The 19,173-nt window shown below is 42.4% G+C and overlaps 3 protein-coding genes across 6 annotated transcripts in view; 1 reads left to right on the top strand and 2 right to left on the bottom strand.

Moving 5' to 3' along the window:
- LOC306704819 (ryanodine receptor 1-like) overlaps positions 1-5,700 on the bottom strand; it is a 47,918-nt gene extending 42,218 nt beyond the window's left edge. For all 4 annotated transcript variants that reach the window (XM_079171347.1, XM_079171349.1, XM_079171348.1 and 1 more), the window contains exons 1-7: positions 5,574-5,700; positions 1,662-1,781; positions 1,479-1,577; positions 1,289-1,309; positions 797-871; positions 537-615; positions 338-450 (exon numbers count right to left, since the gene is read on the bottom strand). In XM_079171347.1, the coding sequence (XP_079027473.1) occupies positions 338-450; positions 537-615; positions 797-871; positions 1,289-1,309; positions 1,479-1,577; positions 1,662-1,781; positions 5,574-5,621 (555 nt within the window). In that variant the 5' untranslated portion in view covers positions 5,622-5,700. The remainder of the gene's footprint in view (positions 1-337; positions 451-536; positions 616-796; positions 872-1,288; positions 1,310-1,478; positions 1,578-1,661; positions 1,782-5,573) is intronic.
- Positions 5,701-6,659: 959 nt separating this feature from the next.
- Positions 6,660-14,460, top strand: nfrkb (nuclear factor related to kappaB binding protein). Its single transcript, XM_079170959.1, has 26 exons — positions 6,660-6,702; positions 6,895-7,064; positions 7,174-7,375; positions 7,483-7,610; positions 7,690-7,861; positions 7,953-8,057; positions 8,149-8,222; positions 8,293-8,374; positions 8,483-8,678; positions 8,763-8,874; positions 8,963-9,089; positions 9,181-9,258; positions 9,353-9,429; positions 9,520-9,566; positions 9,784-9,844; positions 9,963-10,137; positions 10,219-10,325; positions 10,439-10,562; positions 10,793-10,872; positions 10,983-11,179; positions 11,291-11,561; positions 11,652-11,831; positions 12,053-12,763; positions 13,309-13,415; positions 13,534-13,669; positions 13,763-14,460. The coding sequence occupies exons 2-26, from the start codon at positions 6,939-6,941 to the stop codon at positions 13,901-13,903; spliced, it is 3,816 nt and encodes a 1,271-aa protein (XP_079027085.1). The 5' UTR covers positions 6,660-6,702; positions 6,895-6,938; the 3' UTR covers positions 13,904-14,460.
- Positions 14,256-18,644, bottom strand: tmem45b (transmembrane protein 45B). The gene is made up of 6 exons (XM_079170960.1): positions 18,547-18,644; positions 17,181-17,378; positions 16,878-17,090; positions 16,590-16,774; positions 16,198-16,340; positions 14,256-14,757 (listed from the first exon to the last, which is right to left on the bottom strand). The coding sequence occupies exons 2-6, from the start codon at positions 17,368-17,370 to the stop codon at positions 14,646-14,648; spliced, it is 843 nt and encodes a 280-aa protein (XP_079027086.1). The 5' UTR covers positions 17,371-17,378; positions 18,547-18,644; the 3' UTR covers positions 14,256-14,645.
- Positions 18,645-19,173: the final 529 nt, after the last annotated feature.

The raw sequence follows: 19,173 nt of genomic DNA, 5'->3' as shown, positions 1-19,173 counted from the left end.
ATAGAATAGGTTTACGTGTATTAATCAGAGTGCTCACATGAGAACATGGCATTATCAGACTAACACACACACATACACCCTAACTTCACACAACACATAGCACTGCTCATTATTCTGAAACAACAGCAAAGCAATAGTAACATGTATCTTTGCAAATAATGCTGTTTTTACTATTTTTCTATAGATATATAACGCTTAAACAGAGGGGGATCAATGAGCAAGAAACATGATTCGAGTCAAGACTTGACCAATCAGATTCAACTAACAGCCCAAGTAGGATTTACTGACAACAAACTGTCAGTAACTGTACAATGCAAGTAAATAAAATCATGGTTACCAGGTATCGCTCTGAAGAAACACTGACGAGAATGAGGTCATCTCCCACCCTGACCTTCTCGCCTTCAGACCTTTGCTTGGAGGCTGGATGGATGGTCCACCAGCAGGCCTCTCCTGTGATGGACAACTAGATTTAGAATACAGAAATCTACATCGGCGTGTGGGCGAGCGACATAATGGACGGTGAAATTCACACCCACCTGTGGAATCTTCCTGCAAACCCACGTCAAACGCCAATTTGTCTGTCAGTGAGCGCGAAGTGGTCAAACAGCACAAGTACTGCAGCACGAAGAGAGAGAGAACAACTTAGTGGCGCGAGATGACATGAGATGAATAATACTGTGAGGACAACTGCTGCTTATAGGAGAGGACAGGACAGAGCACCATTAGCCACATACTTGATTGTAAATGGGCTCACCATCAAACTAATAAACATTGCTCACAAAAGACATGTGCTCACCATGCTGGAGTGAGTGTGCTTCAGGAGGATGGCGTGTCCGTACAGCAGGGTGCGGTGACCCCCACCTTGTGACGACTGGGAGAAGGGTGTAGAGGCAGGTAGATTTAGAGACAATCAAATGTACAAGGGAGGACAGGAGGTCAGCGTATTCAAAGCTGGCCCTTTGAAAACCCTTCAAGGTGACTATTTTGAATTGTTAATATCGAAATAACGGTAGGGCAAGTTTACAGACTCAGTGAGGAGGAATAGAAACCACAGCCAAAGCTTACAGTTGTAGTGCAAGTGATATGAAACAAACTAAGTTGTCTCAGAACAGCTGAGGCAAATGAGCAACGCTAAAATGAAGTTGCATGATATGTCGCACGACGGCTGTGTGTATGATAATACCAATGAGGGTGTAAAAGGTGGCCCCAATGCTGTTACGACGTGAACTCTGAGGCTAAAGCAGTGGGCGGACATTCAGTGGGACAGTGACAGAGTGAGAAAACATACCCATTTGTCCAAATCAACAGCCTAAGGTTGGCAGGTGGCAGAGTGAAGGAACAAGTGGCGTCAAGTCGGAAAAGAGACAAAGTGGGTTTTAGTTGTTGAATGAACAAGACATTGAATTTGTTTATTATATCAGGGGCACATCCCATGGAAAAGCGGCACATTTTAATCAAACAGTACTGTTGTGTCTTACCTCATCCACGGAAGAGTTGGACAGCATTTCCTGTAGTGCCCGCACAGAAAGGGACTGTTCCAGAATGAAGCAGCAGATAGCAAGGTCTGGAGGGATATTCTGAAACACAGGAAGCCAGTAAACACTGTGATTAGTATGAATTAAAATTCTCAAAGAAAAAACAAAATCAGGCAGTTTCACTACCTGAGCATTGGAGGTGGTCTCCAGGAAACAAAGACGATTCCCAAATCCTTCGCATGACAGACACAGCTTGATCTGTTCCTTAAGAATAGATGCGGTGCACTGAAGCACCACCTGATCATCCTACAACAACAAAAACAAAAGACCAAAGTGACTGTGAATATTACAATGTTCAAAAGAAGAACTGCATATCTTCTAATGCTATACAACTTTAATCTTAAAATAATGCTACACCAATTTAGCAATGCACTCCTATAACATTGTCAGACGTACAACTATTAGCTGAAAAAAGTATGAAAAATAGATGCAGCAGAACCAGAGACATTTTCTTTTGTTAAGTTGTTTCTATTTTTGAATTGGGACGATGCACAAAAAAACATCAACCTTATATAAAACAAGGACAGATTTCATTTCTTCAGCATATTGTTATTTTCCGTCCATTCGCTCTTTTTCCTTGCGTAAACCTGGCCCCTACATTACCCACAATGCAACTCAACTGCCGACAGTTCGGTTGGAGATTCGGGTGTGTGTTAGTAGCAGCTAATGTAGCCTCAAGCAGGGATGAGGAGCGAGATTTTGACTTTGTGCGGCTGCCTCTGGAGCACAAAAGGCTTTTCACAGCTTTTTTTTTGACATACTTCACAGACTTTGATGTGTAAAAATGCCCCTTTAATGCATCCTGGATTACGTTATGCCTCTTACATATTAAACTTGCCTTCATGGCTCTGATAGGTCAAATCCATATGACGCAAACTGTACTATATTTGCGAGGGGTTAGATTACAAGTAAAACATATTTAGAGGTGGCTACGCACCAACGAAGCTGTTAACAAAGGAACACAGATAGTGTCGACGTCTGACTGAATCTCACCACATCAATCATTCAGTTTTGGCCACCAAACCTTTAATACGAGAGACGAGATTGAGGCCTAAACAAATAACAGAAACTTGGCAATACATAAATGATATAACACGCAAAAACATTTGTTTCCTCACACATCTTTTCTTAATCTTCAGTTGTTTTTGTCCTGTTAATGTATTTCTCTGTGCCTGTCACCGGCCCAGCTCTAATCTCCCCCCCTCGCTGGCTCCAACACCCCGGCCACTCCCCCTCTGATCTCTATTTCAGGCCGCTGCACCTGCTGTTCACACACCCTCTTCTGGAAAGCAACAGATATTTAGGATTTGACTGCCAGAGAGCCCCACATTGGACAGATTTGATATCGCAATTAGTCGGCTTGCTGAGGAGAGCAATATTCAAAATTCACCTGATCTCAATCCTTCATGCTCAGATGTTTGGGTTTTATATTAGACCGTGTTTCTGGCTCATTCATACCCTTAATCAAGGCACATGCTAGTAAATAACAATTGTCATTTTAGTAAAAAAAAACAAGTTAATGTAGTTTGTGCCGTATTGTTTCTGAAGATGTAAACTAAATACAGCAAAATAAATACAAAAATATTTTTAAGAGACTTTGTATTTGTGCCAAAGTAAAGCTGTGTGAGCTTGTTGTACAGGGGAGTTGGTGCAGTCTGTTTCCTCTTCATCTATCTTACATCCTGAATCCATGGACATCTCCAATATCTGAAATACCTATCCTAAACAGTAGACTTGAAAGTCAAGTTAGTAGTTTGCTAATAAATTACGACAGTCATTATACTGAAGCATGTGACAGCTGTTGTTACCAAACGGACAATTCCGCAAAATATTAGCGACCCTACGACAAATGGACAATCCCACCGTAGCATATACGACAGGAGTAAGCATCGAGTTTCTATCACGTTCTGTTCTTAAGTTACTGTGTGGACAAGAATGTGTCTACAGGCAGACACACCAACAGACTGACTGACTGACTGACTGACTGACTAAAAGACAGATGCAACATGACAACATGAGGCTGGCAGCTGGGTGTTTATCGGAAATTCCAACCGTCTTTGCTCGAAGATTTGCCATGTAAGAACTATTATAGAAATCGGACTAAATGTTTTTGAAACCAGCGTCTGATAACGAACATTGCTCGTACTATTTTAGCAGTAAAGTTCCCACATGGACTGAAATAAGCAGGTGCTGAAATGGGCCAAGCTTTGAACCTGTTAATCCTCACACAGTATATATATAGAACTCTGAGTTCAGGGTGAACAGCTTCAGACGGACGGTGACTTTATGACACATTGTTAACATATTTAACTTTAGCACTGTGTTACAAACCCGTGAGACAATGCCAACTGAAAACTGTTATATGTAGCTGCTAGTTTAAAAATGCAAAAGAGGACATTTGAATTTGATTGTGTTCATGCTCAATAAAATATTAAGTAAATGTCTCTTTAAGCAAAAACACACTTCAGGATGCACAACGTATAATCAAGGGCCTACAAAGAACTGAGTTTCAAGAATAGTTATAATGCAGTCTATAGATAATCAGTGCCGGGGATAGAGTTACCACGGTCTAGAGAAACTCAAGTGACACTATGTGAAACATCTACAATAGCTGAGTATCCAAATAGAGAGCGTTGGATACAGAAGGCTGCTTGCAAGCCTACAATGCCCTTCTGTAGACTTTGGCACAGAGATCTTAACTGGGAATCAGACAGCTCAGCCATGAGGAATGCAACACAAATAAACTGATTTTAATTGATGTGAAATCAATTAAGTAAACATTTTAAAACTTCAATGGAACACTTCTAAATACTCGGAAACCTCCTTAAGCAGGATATTCATATCAAAAATACATGTGACCAAAATCACTAATTTGTGTCGCATTAATACAAAGACATGGAAGAAATGTGTGGAATGACCCGATATGGCCATATTACATTTTGTTGTGGGACATCATACATAGTAAGTGATCAATTAGTGTTTAAAAATAGTTAGGTCTTGTAAACAGCAGAGAAGGAGGACTCCATCTGTACGTATTACATGATGTTTGGTCTAAGTAATCACCAATCAAACTATTTAGGCTTTGGACACGGCATCTATCAAATGTCATTTTTTCAACAAAAAAAAGGTAGATGGAAATTGGTGGTTTCTCCTTACGAGATAATGAACTAGTCTAGGAACATAAATAATAAAGGCAGACAACCCAGAATACTTAACTTATTCCTATTTTCATTCTCTCTAAAAGCAAACAACAATAGGACCGAGTATTTCATCTGGAATAACATCAAGCAACACGCGGTGATACTCCATCGTCAGGTTGTTGGAGGACTTTGGTTCTCACATTTTTTTGCTCAAACTTTACGACCGTATCAGCATTATTCTGTTGAAGATCTTAAGCCAGGACATAAACATCCACACACCCATCAAACCACTAGGCATGGCACAATGGAGTCCAGCACACCACCGTTCACTGTTAATGAGTTGTTGGTTCCAGCATTTGTCATCGAATGAGTCTGACTGCCTCCAATCTTGCTTTAGGATGCATCTGTTCAAATTTACAATCTAGACTCAACTGCCTATTAAACAAACTACTCATCAGAACTCATTCTTATTTTTTTTAAATAAACATTTAATTATCATAATTGTCATCAAAGTAAATACTGTCCATCAAAGTAAATTTGGTTGGTGTCAGTCAGTGTCCGAATGTCACAATACTTTCATGTAATTGTGTCTAATTGCTTTATCTAATATATGTTTACATGTTAATTGTCTCCTGGCACCAGAAGTGTTATTCTTTAAGACAAAACAGAAACATATCAAGGACCTGTTGGGATATTATTAGATAACAATGCCGACACAACCGGCCACCTGTCCTTGTCAATCTATGCTCAGTCTGTGAAAAGAAAGTTACTCAACACAGTAAATGTCTATGATCTATTACGAAGCGGCAATTCATTACACAAAAGGCTAATTATTGTACATTGTCGACTGATTATGTTTACTCATAGTTTCGGAGAAGAGTCAGACAGCATCACTTACCGTACGCAGAAACTGAATCTCTTCCTCTCCATCTGCACCTTCTGCCATTTTCCCAAGGCATTAAAGGCAAAACCTTGAGAAGATGGGAAAATGTTTGTCCCTCAGTTCTGTAACTCCTGGTGCAAATTTTCCCACCACATAAGGCAAGACAATATTGGCCAAGGTGTCTGAAGGGCAATGTGGGTCCTGTGCCTCTCTCTGGCTGTGGTATGAGGCAGAGGGATTGACTGTTCATTCCTGTTCATTACAGCATCATAAAGAGGTGGAGCAAGTTGTCAAAGCTGAACCAGTGATTCAAATGTTCCTGTTGTGGAATTTAAACCATTGTGTTGCACTATGTTGTTGCATTATAAACAAAGTAAGACATTCAATCTAAGTAAGAACTCTTCTAATGCCATAACAATTAAAAAGTGTGTCAAATAAAGGGTCGAATTTATGAACATAATGAATTGACAGTTTTTCCGTTGAAACTTCAACCTTAGGAGTATGAAATGTATCATATGCGACCTATTTGATTTGAGTCTTTTCATGAATTATCCATTGTTCACGATTTCGGTACATGTGGGAGTATATACATAAAATTCACAATAAAATTGCATAAAAGACTTAAATACATTAATTGATAAACAATTAAGATAATGTTATCTTAGCATATATAACTTCTGTTCACAGACAAAGGATTATTTTATTTATTTATCGGTAATATATAGTAGTATATATAGTAATTATGAATTTAGATTAATTATTTATTTTAACATTTCAAATATATTGTCATAACATAGTAATGAGACTAAACTAATAAATGAGATCCGCATATAATGCATGTGTGTGTAACTAAGTGCTTTCTAAATTAAAAAGAGAAGCTATGTCAACACTAACAATATGAATATTAGCGTTAATAAGTACAGAGTACATGTTGTTAAAAAGTTATTACGTCTTGTATAATTGTACAGTTTTAGAATTTAAATATATAACTTAGCTACGTACTCATTAGCTTCCTGTAGAGGGCAGCAGAACGCACGAGGTGAGCAGCGCAGCCGTGTTTATTATCCGATTTCTGTAGAAGAAGAAAACGGTACGTCGGTGAAAGAGTTCCCCCTTCAGTTCCAAAACACAAAAGCAGTCTCAGGTGAGCGCTGTGAGCAGTTTTTAATCATCAGTATCAACTACATTATGTCGAACAGTAACAGCATGTGTCCGTTATGAACGTTATAACTTGCTCTGTTGATAACGTAACGCTAGCTGGTGCGCTACGTTACTGTACGAAGCGGCTAATGTGTTGACATTGGTGAATGCTTGCTAATGTTTATGTCGTTTGTAGCACTTTTATGCGAAGAGGCTTAAAGCTCGCTACAGAGGAGAAGAATGGATGCCCTCGCCCACATGCTCACAGACCCTCTTGATCCAAAAGAAGAAAACGATGAACAAATCACAGAGGAGTGCATGCTGGGTAACTGTAGATTGAACCTGCCAGAGGACCTACTTGAGGACGTGAGTTATCTGGTCATGAAATGCTGCTCTGTCCTGCCTTTGTACGATTGCTCACACGCATACGACACAGTGCAGATTCTGCATTGACTGTTGCTTTTGTTTTCATTAGCCTGACGTTTTCTTCTCCGTGATGAGCGCAAACACCTGGAGTGAAGTACTGTCAGACTCCCAGAGACAGCACCTCCGTCAGTTTCTGCCCCAGTTTCCTGACAACAACGCTGCAGAGCAGGACGGCGCCATCGGGGACCTTTTCAACAACAGAAACTTCACCTTCGGAAATCCCCTTCATCTGGCACAGAAACAATTCAGAGGTGATTCCCTAGCTATCCACTTATTTACCCACCAACACATAACTATATCCTATACGTGGTTTTTTAAAGCATTTTCTGATCATGACTCTCATTATACATCCACCCAGATGGTTACTTCAATCCTGAAGTGGTCAAGTACAGACAACTGTGTGCCACGTCCCAGAGAAAGAGACAGCTGTACTCCCTTCAGCAGTATTACCACAGACTTCTGAAGCACATCCTTGTCTCCAGAAAGGTATTTTTTTTGTGAAAGCTTGAAGTACAATCCACACCGCCTCCTGCCATTAGTCTTAATGTTGTCTTACTTTTTGTAGGAGCTGCTGGAGTTTGCGGTCCACAGTGGTCTGGACTTTCCTCCTAAAAGGAAGTTACCGACCAAGACTCAGGCTGAAATGCGGGAGCCAAGAGTGAGAAGAAGACTGAGCCGCATATTGAAGGAGGTCAAAACTGAGTGTGGCGACAGCAATGCTTCATCTGATGATGACGGTCAGTCTGCTCTTTCATTGCTATCACTTTTTTGTTCTCTAATAAAGAGCTTGTGAACACTAATAAGACTCTTATTGTTTCATGCTTGTAGACATATCATTATGGGCTCCAGCACCTCAGTCACCTTCCTCTCCGACCCCCACTGTCTCGCTCAGAGTTCTTCCCAGCCTGTCCACCCAAGACATGAAGACCACTGGTCGGGGATTTCTGCCATATCAAGATGATGTTACTCAAAATGTGTGAGCATGGGGAATACGATGTTAAAAGACGTTTCATTTCTCTCACAGAAGGAATAGAACTAGGGGAGCAGGATTTGAAAGCCATGCTGCATAACCACCGGGAGAAGAGGAAGCGACAGCCAGTAAGTGGTGTCACAGATATGGTTTAGTCTTGATTTGCATGATATGTAATTAATGAGTTTATTTATTCAGGATCATCCAGACTTGATGACCTCTGACATCCACCTCGGAGACATACTTTCAAGAGCGAATATTGGTCGGAAGGGGGCTATGTGTGAGTAAAATAATGAAGTCTGGTTGATAAATCTTAAGTAAACGTCTTGGTTTCATGACAGATAGTTGAAATGTTTATTTTCCTCTCTTTTTTTTTTTTGTCTCGCAGCATTTTTTGATCTGTCTCTGCCTAAGAAGAAGATCAAAGACGAGAGAAGGAAGAAGAAAATGAGGACAATAAAAGTGGAATCTGAGGATCCCTGTGAAATTCTTGCACCTTCAGACACCCCATCAGCACCAACGGGGAGCATCATCAACTCCCTGCCAGACACCCCGTCTACTCCGCTGGCCAACATCAAGGAAGAGTGAGTTTAGCGCTACACAAGTGTATGTATACCGTATATATATGCATATAACCTGTTCTCAAAAACTGCTCTTTATCTTTGAAGAATTGTGGAGGAGTGTCAGAGCAGCCCGGTTCCAGTTGAGGAAATAGCCATCAGTTTCTTCAGCTTGTTGGAGAGCATCTTAAGGGCAGAACACTTTACGAGCACTTCACTGGTATGCACTCATTGCAGACTCTCACACACACAATGTAATGATCACAGCTCTGGCTGCGTGTTGTAACGCCGACATTGTGATCTCACAGTTGGAGGAGAAAGTCCAAATGTGGCAGTCGTCTCCGGCCAGCTCCCTCAATGTGTGGTTCTCCTCCGTCCCGTGTTGGTCCGACTTGGTTCTTCAAGCCCTGCAGTTTCTTGCAGGAGAGACTAAAGGTACGAAGCAGTGGTCGGGACACTCGCACTGAAACGGTCGGGCATTGTTTTCCACCCACTGTTTCTCATGTATGTTGTGTTTGCTAATCAGATGGAATGATGGCCCTGCCCAGTGGATTTTCTCCGTTTGTGGAGTTTGCTGACGACTCTCAGCAGTGGAGGTGGATTGGTAAGAGGGATCCGTTACGTCCCTGATGGATGCAGTGCTTGGTGTTCAGACTCATTTGTGTTCTTGAGGATAAAAGTCAATTTGTTTATTTTAGGCCCCTCTCAGGATACAGAGAAGGATCTCAGTGCACTCTGTCAGCTGTGGCTGGACTCCAAAGACTTGGTTATCAAGGTAGTACAGTCGTTCTCTCACAAACACATTTCACATGCTCTGCCACTGTGTTTGTGGTTACGGAATGTTTTGTCTTTTTGTCTTTCACAGACAGAAAATGAGGACATGCTCGAGATGACCTGTCCCACACCAAGAGTGTAAGATTCACGGCGTTTTTATTGTAAAAATAAATCACTAGTTAATTAGTTGATCGACCAGTAATTAATTGATTTTTGGTGAATTTAAGGTAGCAATCAAATTTTTTTTCAACAATAAATATAAGTTATTAGGAGCCTGACTTTAACATCATACAGTAGTTTTAGTTGCAATGCCGTGGTTGTTGAAGCTAACAGTGTAATATCTCTCACCGAGCAGCTCAACTGATTACGTGGTGCGGCCCAGCACTGGAGATGAGCGACAAGTGTTTCAAATCCAGGTTTGTTTGTGCTACTGGAATTTTTTTTTATCTTGTTTACAACATTTTTGCCTTATTTTGCCTGGACATGAACTCTCTAAGCCAACAAATGTTTCATTTTTTTTAATCTTATTTTTAGGAGCAGCAGCGATACAACCAGCCACATAAAGCCTTCACCTTCAGGATGCACGGCTTTGAGTCTGTGGTGGGGCCTGTTAAAGGAGTGTTTGATAAGGAGATGTCTCTCAACAAAGCCAGGGAGCACACGTTGCTCCGCTCAGACCGACCACCATATGTTACCATCCTCTCTCTGGGTTAGGCCTTTTCTTTTACTCTCCATTGTCAGGCTTTATCGAGTGTGTACGATTCTGACTTCTCCCCTCTTACGTCCGCAGTGCGCGATGCAGCAGCCAGGTTACCAAATGGAGAAGGAACAAGGGCAGAGATCTGTGAACTGTTGAAAGACTCTCAGTTCCTTGCTCCAGATGTCACCAGTGCACAGGTAAGATATATATATATTTTTCTGGTGTCATTCAGCTGACTCTTGCAGAGTGACTTGTGTGTACCGTACATTGGCCTGCAGCCTTTAAGTTGTTGCCTTCTTCTCCATTTTAGGTGAACACCGTTGTCAGCGGTGCCCTGGATAGACTTCACTATGAGAAAGACCCCTGTGTGAAGTACGACATCGGCCGCAAGCTCTGGATTTACCTGCACCGCAGTCGCAGTCAAGAGGAGTTTGGTGAGAAACCATGTGCTTTATTTTAGGGTTTAGCTGTCCACCTTTTTAGTTTCAGTCCTTTTAATCATGCACTTGTTTGAGTGGAGGCAGCCAATAAGGAGTCTTTGTCTAGTTTGAGCCAACTATTGTCTGAAAAGAAGATGTAGGCAATTTCCTTTTAACCCTCACGGTATATGCTCCAAGTCTTCAAGATCACAGTGATGTGGAAAATGTTTATTTCTTTCATCCAGAGAGGATCCACCAGGCCCAAGCTGCTGCTGCAAAAGCACGAAAAGCCCTGCAGCAAAAGCCCAAACCTGCATCTAAGCCTGTGAGTCCACTGCCTCCATTTCACTGCAGAATAAAAGAGACGCGTAGCTGCACACGGTGTCAAAAAGGTTTGTTTTCATGTTTGTTATGAATCTGCTGTTTATGATTTAGAAGTCGGGAAGTAAAGACGGAGGCAGTAAAACTCCGGGAGGTCTGGAGGCGGGACAGGATACAATCTCCAATCCCATGTCTCCGACCCCTACAACACCCACCCCGATCCCACCTGGAACCCCTAAGTCCCCCTTACCCTGCACAGCCACCACGCCAACAAAGATCGGAGTCCCTGATACAATCAAAACCAGCACAGGGTCAGTGTGACACAATTCAGTTTGTACTATACATCCACCCATTTTCATCTCTTGTGATTTGAAATGGAACCGTCTCCTCTCTTGCCCCTTCTTCTTCTCGCTCTCTTCCAGAGTTCTTCTTGTGTCCCCTCCCTCGTTGCCCCAGCTGGGAACCATCTTACCCAGCAGTCAGGCTTGTCCACCGGTTTCCCAGCCAGTCACTTCCCAACACACGGCTCGCATAGTGAGTCACCTGGCGGCGGGCTCCCTCCCTCAGGTACGGGTTGTTTCTGCTCAGCCGGGTCTGGGTTCTTCGGCAGGAAGTCAGCAGGCCACACTGGTCCATCAGACGCCTCACCAGATCCGGATGCCGGTGTCGATGGTAGCCAAGGGCCTTTCACAGGTAATCAAATAACGAGCTGCGTTTGTTGTTTTGCATATTGCAAATATATGCGATTCATTCGTCGTGTGTTTATTGTGTGTTTTCATTCAGGCAGTGGTTTCTGTGCCTCTGAGGACTCAGTCTGTCAGTAGTCCAGTCCAGGTGCCAACCACCCTGTCTGTGTCCGCTGTAGCTGTGGCCAAACCTCAAGCCAGATCACCTGGTAGCCCAGCGAACAACCATGCTTCCCCTGCAATGCTGCAAGGAGTCGCCGGCCCAAGTATCAAACAGGTGAACCACGTTGTAATACTTACAAGTGCAGAAATTTTAGTCTTTAAGTTCAGTTTACTCTGGGATTTGTCCCGCAGGGGGAATTTTTGCCTTTAGTGGTTTCAACTAAAATAGTCTGCAGGTTATGGAGCTGACCGAAACAGAAAATCCACATCCTTAAATAAGTAATGTAATCTGCCACGTTAATAACCACAAGATGTGTCTTTTGGTGTTCTTTAAAGGTGTCCATCACAGGCCAGTTGGGAATGAAGACCGCAGGAGGAGGAATTCCAATAACGGCGACAAACCTGCGCATCCAGGGTAAAGATGTGCTTCGTCTTCCATCGTCCTCCATCACCACGGACGCCAAGGGACAGACGGTGCTGCGGATCACCCCAGACATGATGGCAACTCTTGCCAAATCCCCAGTTGCAACCGTCAAACTCACGCCCGACTTTCTGGGTTCCGCCGGCGGCAAGAGCATATCAGCCACTCTCCACGTGACACCGCCCCACTCCTCTGCCGGTGCTACATCCTGCGCGGGGGACGTGCAGACCACGAAAGCGGTCTCCGTCGCTTCTAGCTTGTTGAAGGCGGCAGGAGACACGGCCATACGACTGATGCCCACGCTGGCGGTGACCGTGGCCGACCAAAAGTCGAGGACCTTCTCCAGCGTGTCCTCCCCCGACAAGAGTGGCGCCACCATTCGGATAATGCCGGGACTCGGCGTCATTCCACAGAAACAAGGTCAGACCATCACGGTGACGACCACCACCGGCAGCAAACCGCTCACGGCGTCGACATGTGCTAATGTCATGACCATGGCTGCCAGCGTCGTGGCCGGTGCCAAGGGCATCACGGTGACTCCTGGAGTCTCGTGCTCCACTCTGACGCTAGGAACAGCTACAGCCACCGTGCGGCAGGTTCCTGCTACTGTGGTCACCACTCAAACGGTAAGATAGTTGTTCTGTTAATGTTCACATTGCGAGGGTTTCTTGGTGTGGTATTGGCTTTCATTCCTATCTGATGAGTTATATAGTTTAATTTGATTCCCGCTATCATACACCAGAAATCTTTTAGACCCACTTAGGATGCCAGTTTTAGTCAGTCAACCATTTTTAGGGCCGATATGTAAGAAGTATAGTGGCCTCTAGGGGCCACTGTTGCACTTTGTTTCTTCATGTTTCTTCAATACCAAGCTGATAAACAGCAATTTAATACTTTAAAGTATATGTCATATCATGTAAGGGTAGTATTCTAAGTGGCCATTTGAGTTGCAGTTGGATTCCATGTGTGAACTACAAGCCGTCACATCACAGCTTTTAGGTTTGAACGGGGACGTTTCCTCAAAAGTGCGTCTCTGAATAGTTTGTTTCCTGATTTGCATCGTTTCCTCCAGAGTCTGAATCATCAACGAGGAACTCACTAAATCTCGTTAAGTCAGCTTTGAAAGTCGCATGTCTCAGGAACAATCCTCTTTATTTCGACACCACTGTAGGGGAAGTTACCTACCAGGATAACTGTGCCCCTCTCTGTCCTCAACCAACCACTGAAGAGCAAGAGTGTTGTGACCACACCATTAGTGAAAGGAAGTCTGAACGCAAAGTAAGTTATTTATTTATTGATGGATTACATATTTCTTTTCACAGGGTCCTTCTCTCCAGCTGTGAGTCGGGCTGGTAGATTGACATGTTTTTGTCCATTTCCTTTCTCCTCTGAGCAGTATCAGCAGTCTGGGCCGGAACATCATCCTGACCACCATGCCCGCTGGCACGAAGCTGATCGCGGGGAACAAGCCGGTCAGCTTTGTCACAGCACAGCAGTTCCAGCAGCTTCAGCAGCAAGGACAGGCCACGCAGGTTAGCCGCACACATTCCACTTGTTTTAGTTAGAGACACACGCGGAGCATCGCAAAGGCGTGACTATCCGTCTTTCTTCCTTTTTTTTATTAGGTTCGCATCCAGACGGTCCAGGCGCAGCAGCTCCAGCAGCACATGGCGTCAGGCTCCCCGAAATCTGTTTCCACAGTCGTAGTCACAACGGCACCTTCGCCCAAATGTGCCCCCGATCCCCCAACTGCACCTCAACAGTGATCCTGCCTCATCAGTCGGCAATGAATCCAGGTCCACTGTACAGTATGTATTTGGTACTTTGTGTTCTTGGTTCTACTCTCCCACGTGTATCTGTAACATTTGTTATTACAGCGTGTAACATGCTTTTATTTCTTTTCCATTTGGGTGAAAATAAATCTTCTCAGTAAATGCTATGGGCTTGTGATTGACAGAGAGATACCAATCATATCACCAGTATGTGGGAAATGTTCATTAATCTCTTGAATTATATTCTCCACATTGTTGTCCACAAAATCTAAAACAATCTGCAGCTCACCAGGCTGTTTCCATTCTGTTGTTTTTCAGTAATTAAACTTTCAAAAGCCCAGTTGCCTTGTTAATATTGTAGTCTGTTTATTAATTCATATAAAACAAAAGAAATCTATATGACTGTCAATAAGATGTTTGCTCTGTCACTTCTTTAAATGTTTGATGTTATGCAACGTTAGCAAATGTGAAACAAGTGGACTTAAGTCTGTCTGATTTATTTTAATGTTGTGACTTGCTGATTTGTGTTTTAATACATTATTTGTTCTCTTCTTCGGTGTTGTACTTTATTTGACAGCAGGCCAAACACTCGAGCCACGCATTTAAGTTGATATTGTGTTTTTGAAGTACTTAAACAGAACATTATAACAAATCATATTTAAATAGATACAAAAAAAAATCTAAAGTACTTTGTACAAACTGCAGACTTGGTCTTCACAGAACCAGAACCATGCATTCACTCTTCTTCCGACTCTGCAAGCAAAGCCTTCTGGGAGCTTGATTTGGAGGATGTGTTTCTCATTCCAATCTCTATGTCCTGTCCTCTTCCTGAGAATCGCTTCACTGTGCTGTTGGAACAAGAAAACAAAAGGCTTCAGCTAATGCATGAACAACATAAAGATGGCACATCTACAGCAGAGTTTACTGATGTTGTTGTAGTGTTCATTTCAAGTGTTCCTACAAGAAGTCTCTTGCCGGGAAAGACACATTTCGAACATGTACTCCGAGAAATCTTAAACTAAGTCCTCCGTTTTGACCACTAATGGTGCTGCAGAGCGGTTTTTAATCTTTTGTGTGCATATCATGTTGTACCAGCGTGTGTACAAGCAAGCACAATAATGTACAATATGAGAGTAATGTGATACACCTTGCTGCTGGCTGCCGAGGGCTGTAAAAACAATAGTAACGCACCAATGACAAAGAAGAAGACAACCTGATGTTAACAATACAGGTTTAAAAACAAGGGCTTTGCAAATATCCGGAAGGCCTAGCAAATATTTTAAACAAGTCATTGGCCGTGTTAAGCCGGTCTTAAGGATACCGCTCACTGCGGTGAGATGTTGAATGTAAACAAAGCCTTGTTGGCTATATCAACTTCAGCGTACCTTTTTAAAATACAGGTTCAGAGATCAGAAAAAAACTCTAAAAGCTCCACTATTCTCTGTTCAAAGAAAGCTTTAACGAAAAGTCCTACTGCCGTTGAGGAAATCCTCATCTGTTCCAATTTCTTAGTCTTGAATATGTTGATAAACAATACAAGAATACAGGAAAAGCACCTAGAAGGCCTACAGTAGAGGTCCCCCAATGTTTTGGAAAGTAGACACTATAGAGTTATTTATCGATTTGATGTTTGATCATTCATGTTATTACTTTTTAAATAAATAAAACTGTCATAAATTTTCTTGCACCAGGAAGGAGGTTGATATAGCACATTTACTCACAAGTTGTTAATTCTTTTATTAAATCACCGGCAGCAGTCCAGCAAGAGCTTCTCATTAATGTGAATTCAATGTGAATTCTGCAGCTGGCTGGTGGCACGGAGGACGTATTGTAAAGGCAACGGGTATAGCCCGGTCCATCCTTTGTTAAGTCTGATTGTCTCTGCGTTACCGTGACACACACAAGCTTGTCACTGCAGTATTCCAACAATGGTTGGACATGCTGCTGTTTACTTGCACTTGAAACGAATCCAAGCCACAATGTTATTCTGAAAGCTAAAGTGAAACTTGCGAGATCAACCCTTCTGAACCAAAATACGTTGTGATCACCATCAGTTTCTCTGCACATTAAGTCATAAGAACACAACATACAGAGTAAAGTGTTTGACATTTACCGCTCTGTCGTGTAAGTATCATGAAAGTGGATGAAGTACACCACATGCATTTACTTGCTTCCAAATGCTTATTATGTGTTTACTCTGTTCTGCTGAAACCTTTAGCTACGGCACATTCAGTAACTACTGATTTGAGCTATAAAAGTTGTCTGTAGGTAAAGGGTGAAATACTTACAACCAAACCACCGAGGAGATGCAGGCGACTGAGAGCAGGGCCACGGCTAAATGCCAGCAGAAGCACATTGTGATGAACATGATGTTGTCGTGCTGTGTCAGTTCCCATTCCGGGCCACTCGGTGGGTAAAGTACAAATCCAATCTGAAATGATAAATAGTGTGATGAAGGAGACAACTACCTGTGATGATCAGCAAAATATTCGTATGAATTTTACTGCTGTTCACAAAAACGGTGTTTGTAAAGGAAACAGGCCTGTGATCAGTGATAGCCGACAATTTATCAAGCTAGATTAAACTAGTATGGTTCTGGAAATTGAAAGCTAAAAAAAAAAAAAAACAATGTTCATGGACACGCTCAAACTGTGTCCCAGCTCCTCGTTATGCTAATCACCTGGTAGAACCAGGAGCCCTGTAGGATGAACAGGCACGCCCTGAACAGCTCCAAAATGATGTTGTCTCTTATGAACACCTCCAGCATGGTGCTGGCCGATCCGCTGAACACAGCAAAGAGCAGCAGGGAGTGGATGTGAGCGTCCAGAGGGGGCCGACTGTGCACGTGGTAGTAGAACAGAAACCCTGGATGATGGTCAAATACAAAAAAAAAAAAAAAGCTCAAGTACACACCAGGGGAACATAGTTGGGATGTGAAGGAAAAATGCTGAACTAAAACTTGACTTGCCTTCAACAAACAGAGCCAAGGAGAGAGCGAGGCGGTCCACACCAGCTGGCACCAGTTTGGATGCAGTACTGGCAACCAGTGCTATTCCCGAGATCCCAAAGAACAGATACATCGTGCCATGCTGCCAGTTCATCAGCTTGACCCACGACTTGTTCTCTGTGTCGTAGAGGTGGGCGTGCGGCCCATCCACCACAAACTGTTCAACCATAATACCTGGAACGGGACAACATCGGGCAAATGAGATGAGGGAAGAACAGGTTTAGGGAGTTTGCGGTGTGCAGAGGATCGAGAGGAAAAACTGACCAACAAATGAAGCAAAGATTTGAAATCCTCCCTCCGTGTAGTCCAGTCTTCGAAATAAAGGCGACATAATGCGTCTTCCTTTAGGCTGACTTGTCCTCCAGTAGTGTTGCAGAATGTGTTTCACTGTTAGCCAACAGCCAAAGAACAGGAAAAAAGAGCCAGGAATGGCATGTCCTCCAAAGTTAGCCATTGTTAGGCCTGAAAACGTAAGAAAAACAACTTAGTAGTAAACACGATGCATTTGATGGAAACACAATGATTACTATTGTAGCTCAATGCTCTGAATCCTTTGAACTGAGTCATCGTTGAGGTCAAAGTACGAGCTTGTGGCATTGTTTTATGAGCCATGTAATGATTACAAGCAATAAAGAGATGTAACGAAGGAACCAAAAAGAGCAGCTGACAATGAGATACCACAAACACGGGACGGTAGATTGCTTCAATATAAAAGGCTTTTGCAAAGTAAATGTCATATTCTTGAATACAGCGTAAAAGCATTAGTTGTAATATGAGAGTGAGGTGGAGTTAGTTTTGAGCTAAAACATCAGCCTGGTTGAATACTAGTATGTAGTATTGTATTCATGTCATATTAATCTTACTAAATATAATAATAATAACTTGGTACTTTAGTACATTATCACGGTATGGTTCATAGAACATAGCCTTTGATCCAGACGAGAGCTGCTCATTTGTCTCAAATCCTACAGAGCTGTTTGGTGAATGAATCGGTTGGCTATCTGCAAAGGTTTTTTTAAAAGCACTACAGCTATTTGTATCTAATTTTTGTCAATATTGGTCACACTATACAAAGGTGTTAAAGATAAAATATGAAAAGCTGAGCAACGTGCTTTCAATATAGTGTTGCTACTGACCTATTATTTAAAATGAGACATTTTCCTGCAGCATAGTCACTCTTAAGGTGGCACGTTAGGGCTCTGTTAGTGAATAGATGGGCCTCCTGCGAGAACATTTTTGTTTTCTACCGTTAACTTTCTCGTACTTTTTGTCGTGCGATACGTTTGTGTGTTTCTTACATAAGGCCCATTGCTTTTAAAAGGTGACTGTAACATCTTCTTGTTGTCAGTGGGGAATCTTCATGATGTACGGGTGTGTTTAGCATAGTCATCTGTTTTTACTTGACCAGCCCTGTATGACTTCATTGTTTTTTTCCCTCTTCTTTCTCACCCAATAGATTGAGATAGATTGTAAAAACAACCTTAACTACAAATATCATCTCTACATAGTTTCTGCTCATCAAGAACATTCTGTCGTAAGCTGTCACTGAACAGCCCCTGTAGAGATACTGAATGTGAAAATGAGCCTTTTCCTATCACACTTAAAAAAGATAATAACAGATTGTACATACCTTATTCTCATCTGCTAATTCCCAAAGGCTTCAGAAAGGCTTTGCTGTTTGCTGTTAGAGTGTTTGCTGTTAGTGTGAGAGCACTCTGTAAGATCTGTGTAAACTCTGCACACCTATTGTCGGCACCTGTATTGACATCATCACATAGCCCCGCCCATCATTTGCATTGGCTTCTGTGACCAAGGGACGTCCTAATTGGAGACAGGTGTGACATTCAGACGGAAAACAACACCTGACTTAAGATCACGTTGTATATTTATATATATAAAAAGAAAACAATTCTTCAACACACGTCCATGTCAACTTATTGTAGAGCAGTGATTCTCAACTGGTGGGTCGCGGACCCGTTTTCAGTGGGTCGCGGTCCTTTGCCTTGAAAAAAAATAATTAAATATCCTGTGCTTTTATTTTGAAGGGGATTTGTTATGCAGCGGAGTGCCGTCTATTCACACTCCTTAACAACATTTGGCGTTAATGCCTTGTAATGCTAATATCAGCAGGGGATAAACTGAAAACTATACCTCTGTGAATGATAAGTAGACGAATTGAAAACATGTCGGATGATATCAAACCACAGACCACAGCTCGAATTTAGGCAAGTGGTCATTTTGCATTACAAATGGACGA

Source organism: Pholis gunnellus (genome assembly GCF_910591455.1).
Source record: "Pholis gunnellus genome assembly, chromosome: 13".
Taxonomy (NCBI): Eukaryota; Metazoa; Chordata; class Actinopteri; order Perciformes; family Pholidae; genus Pholis; species Pholis gunnellus.
Note: the sequence above shows the minus strand (reverse complement) of the source record. Positions and strands in the feature narration are given on the sequence as shown.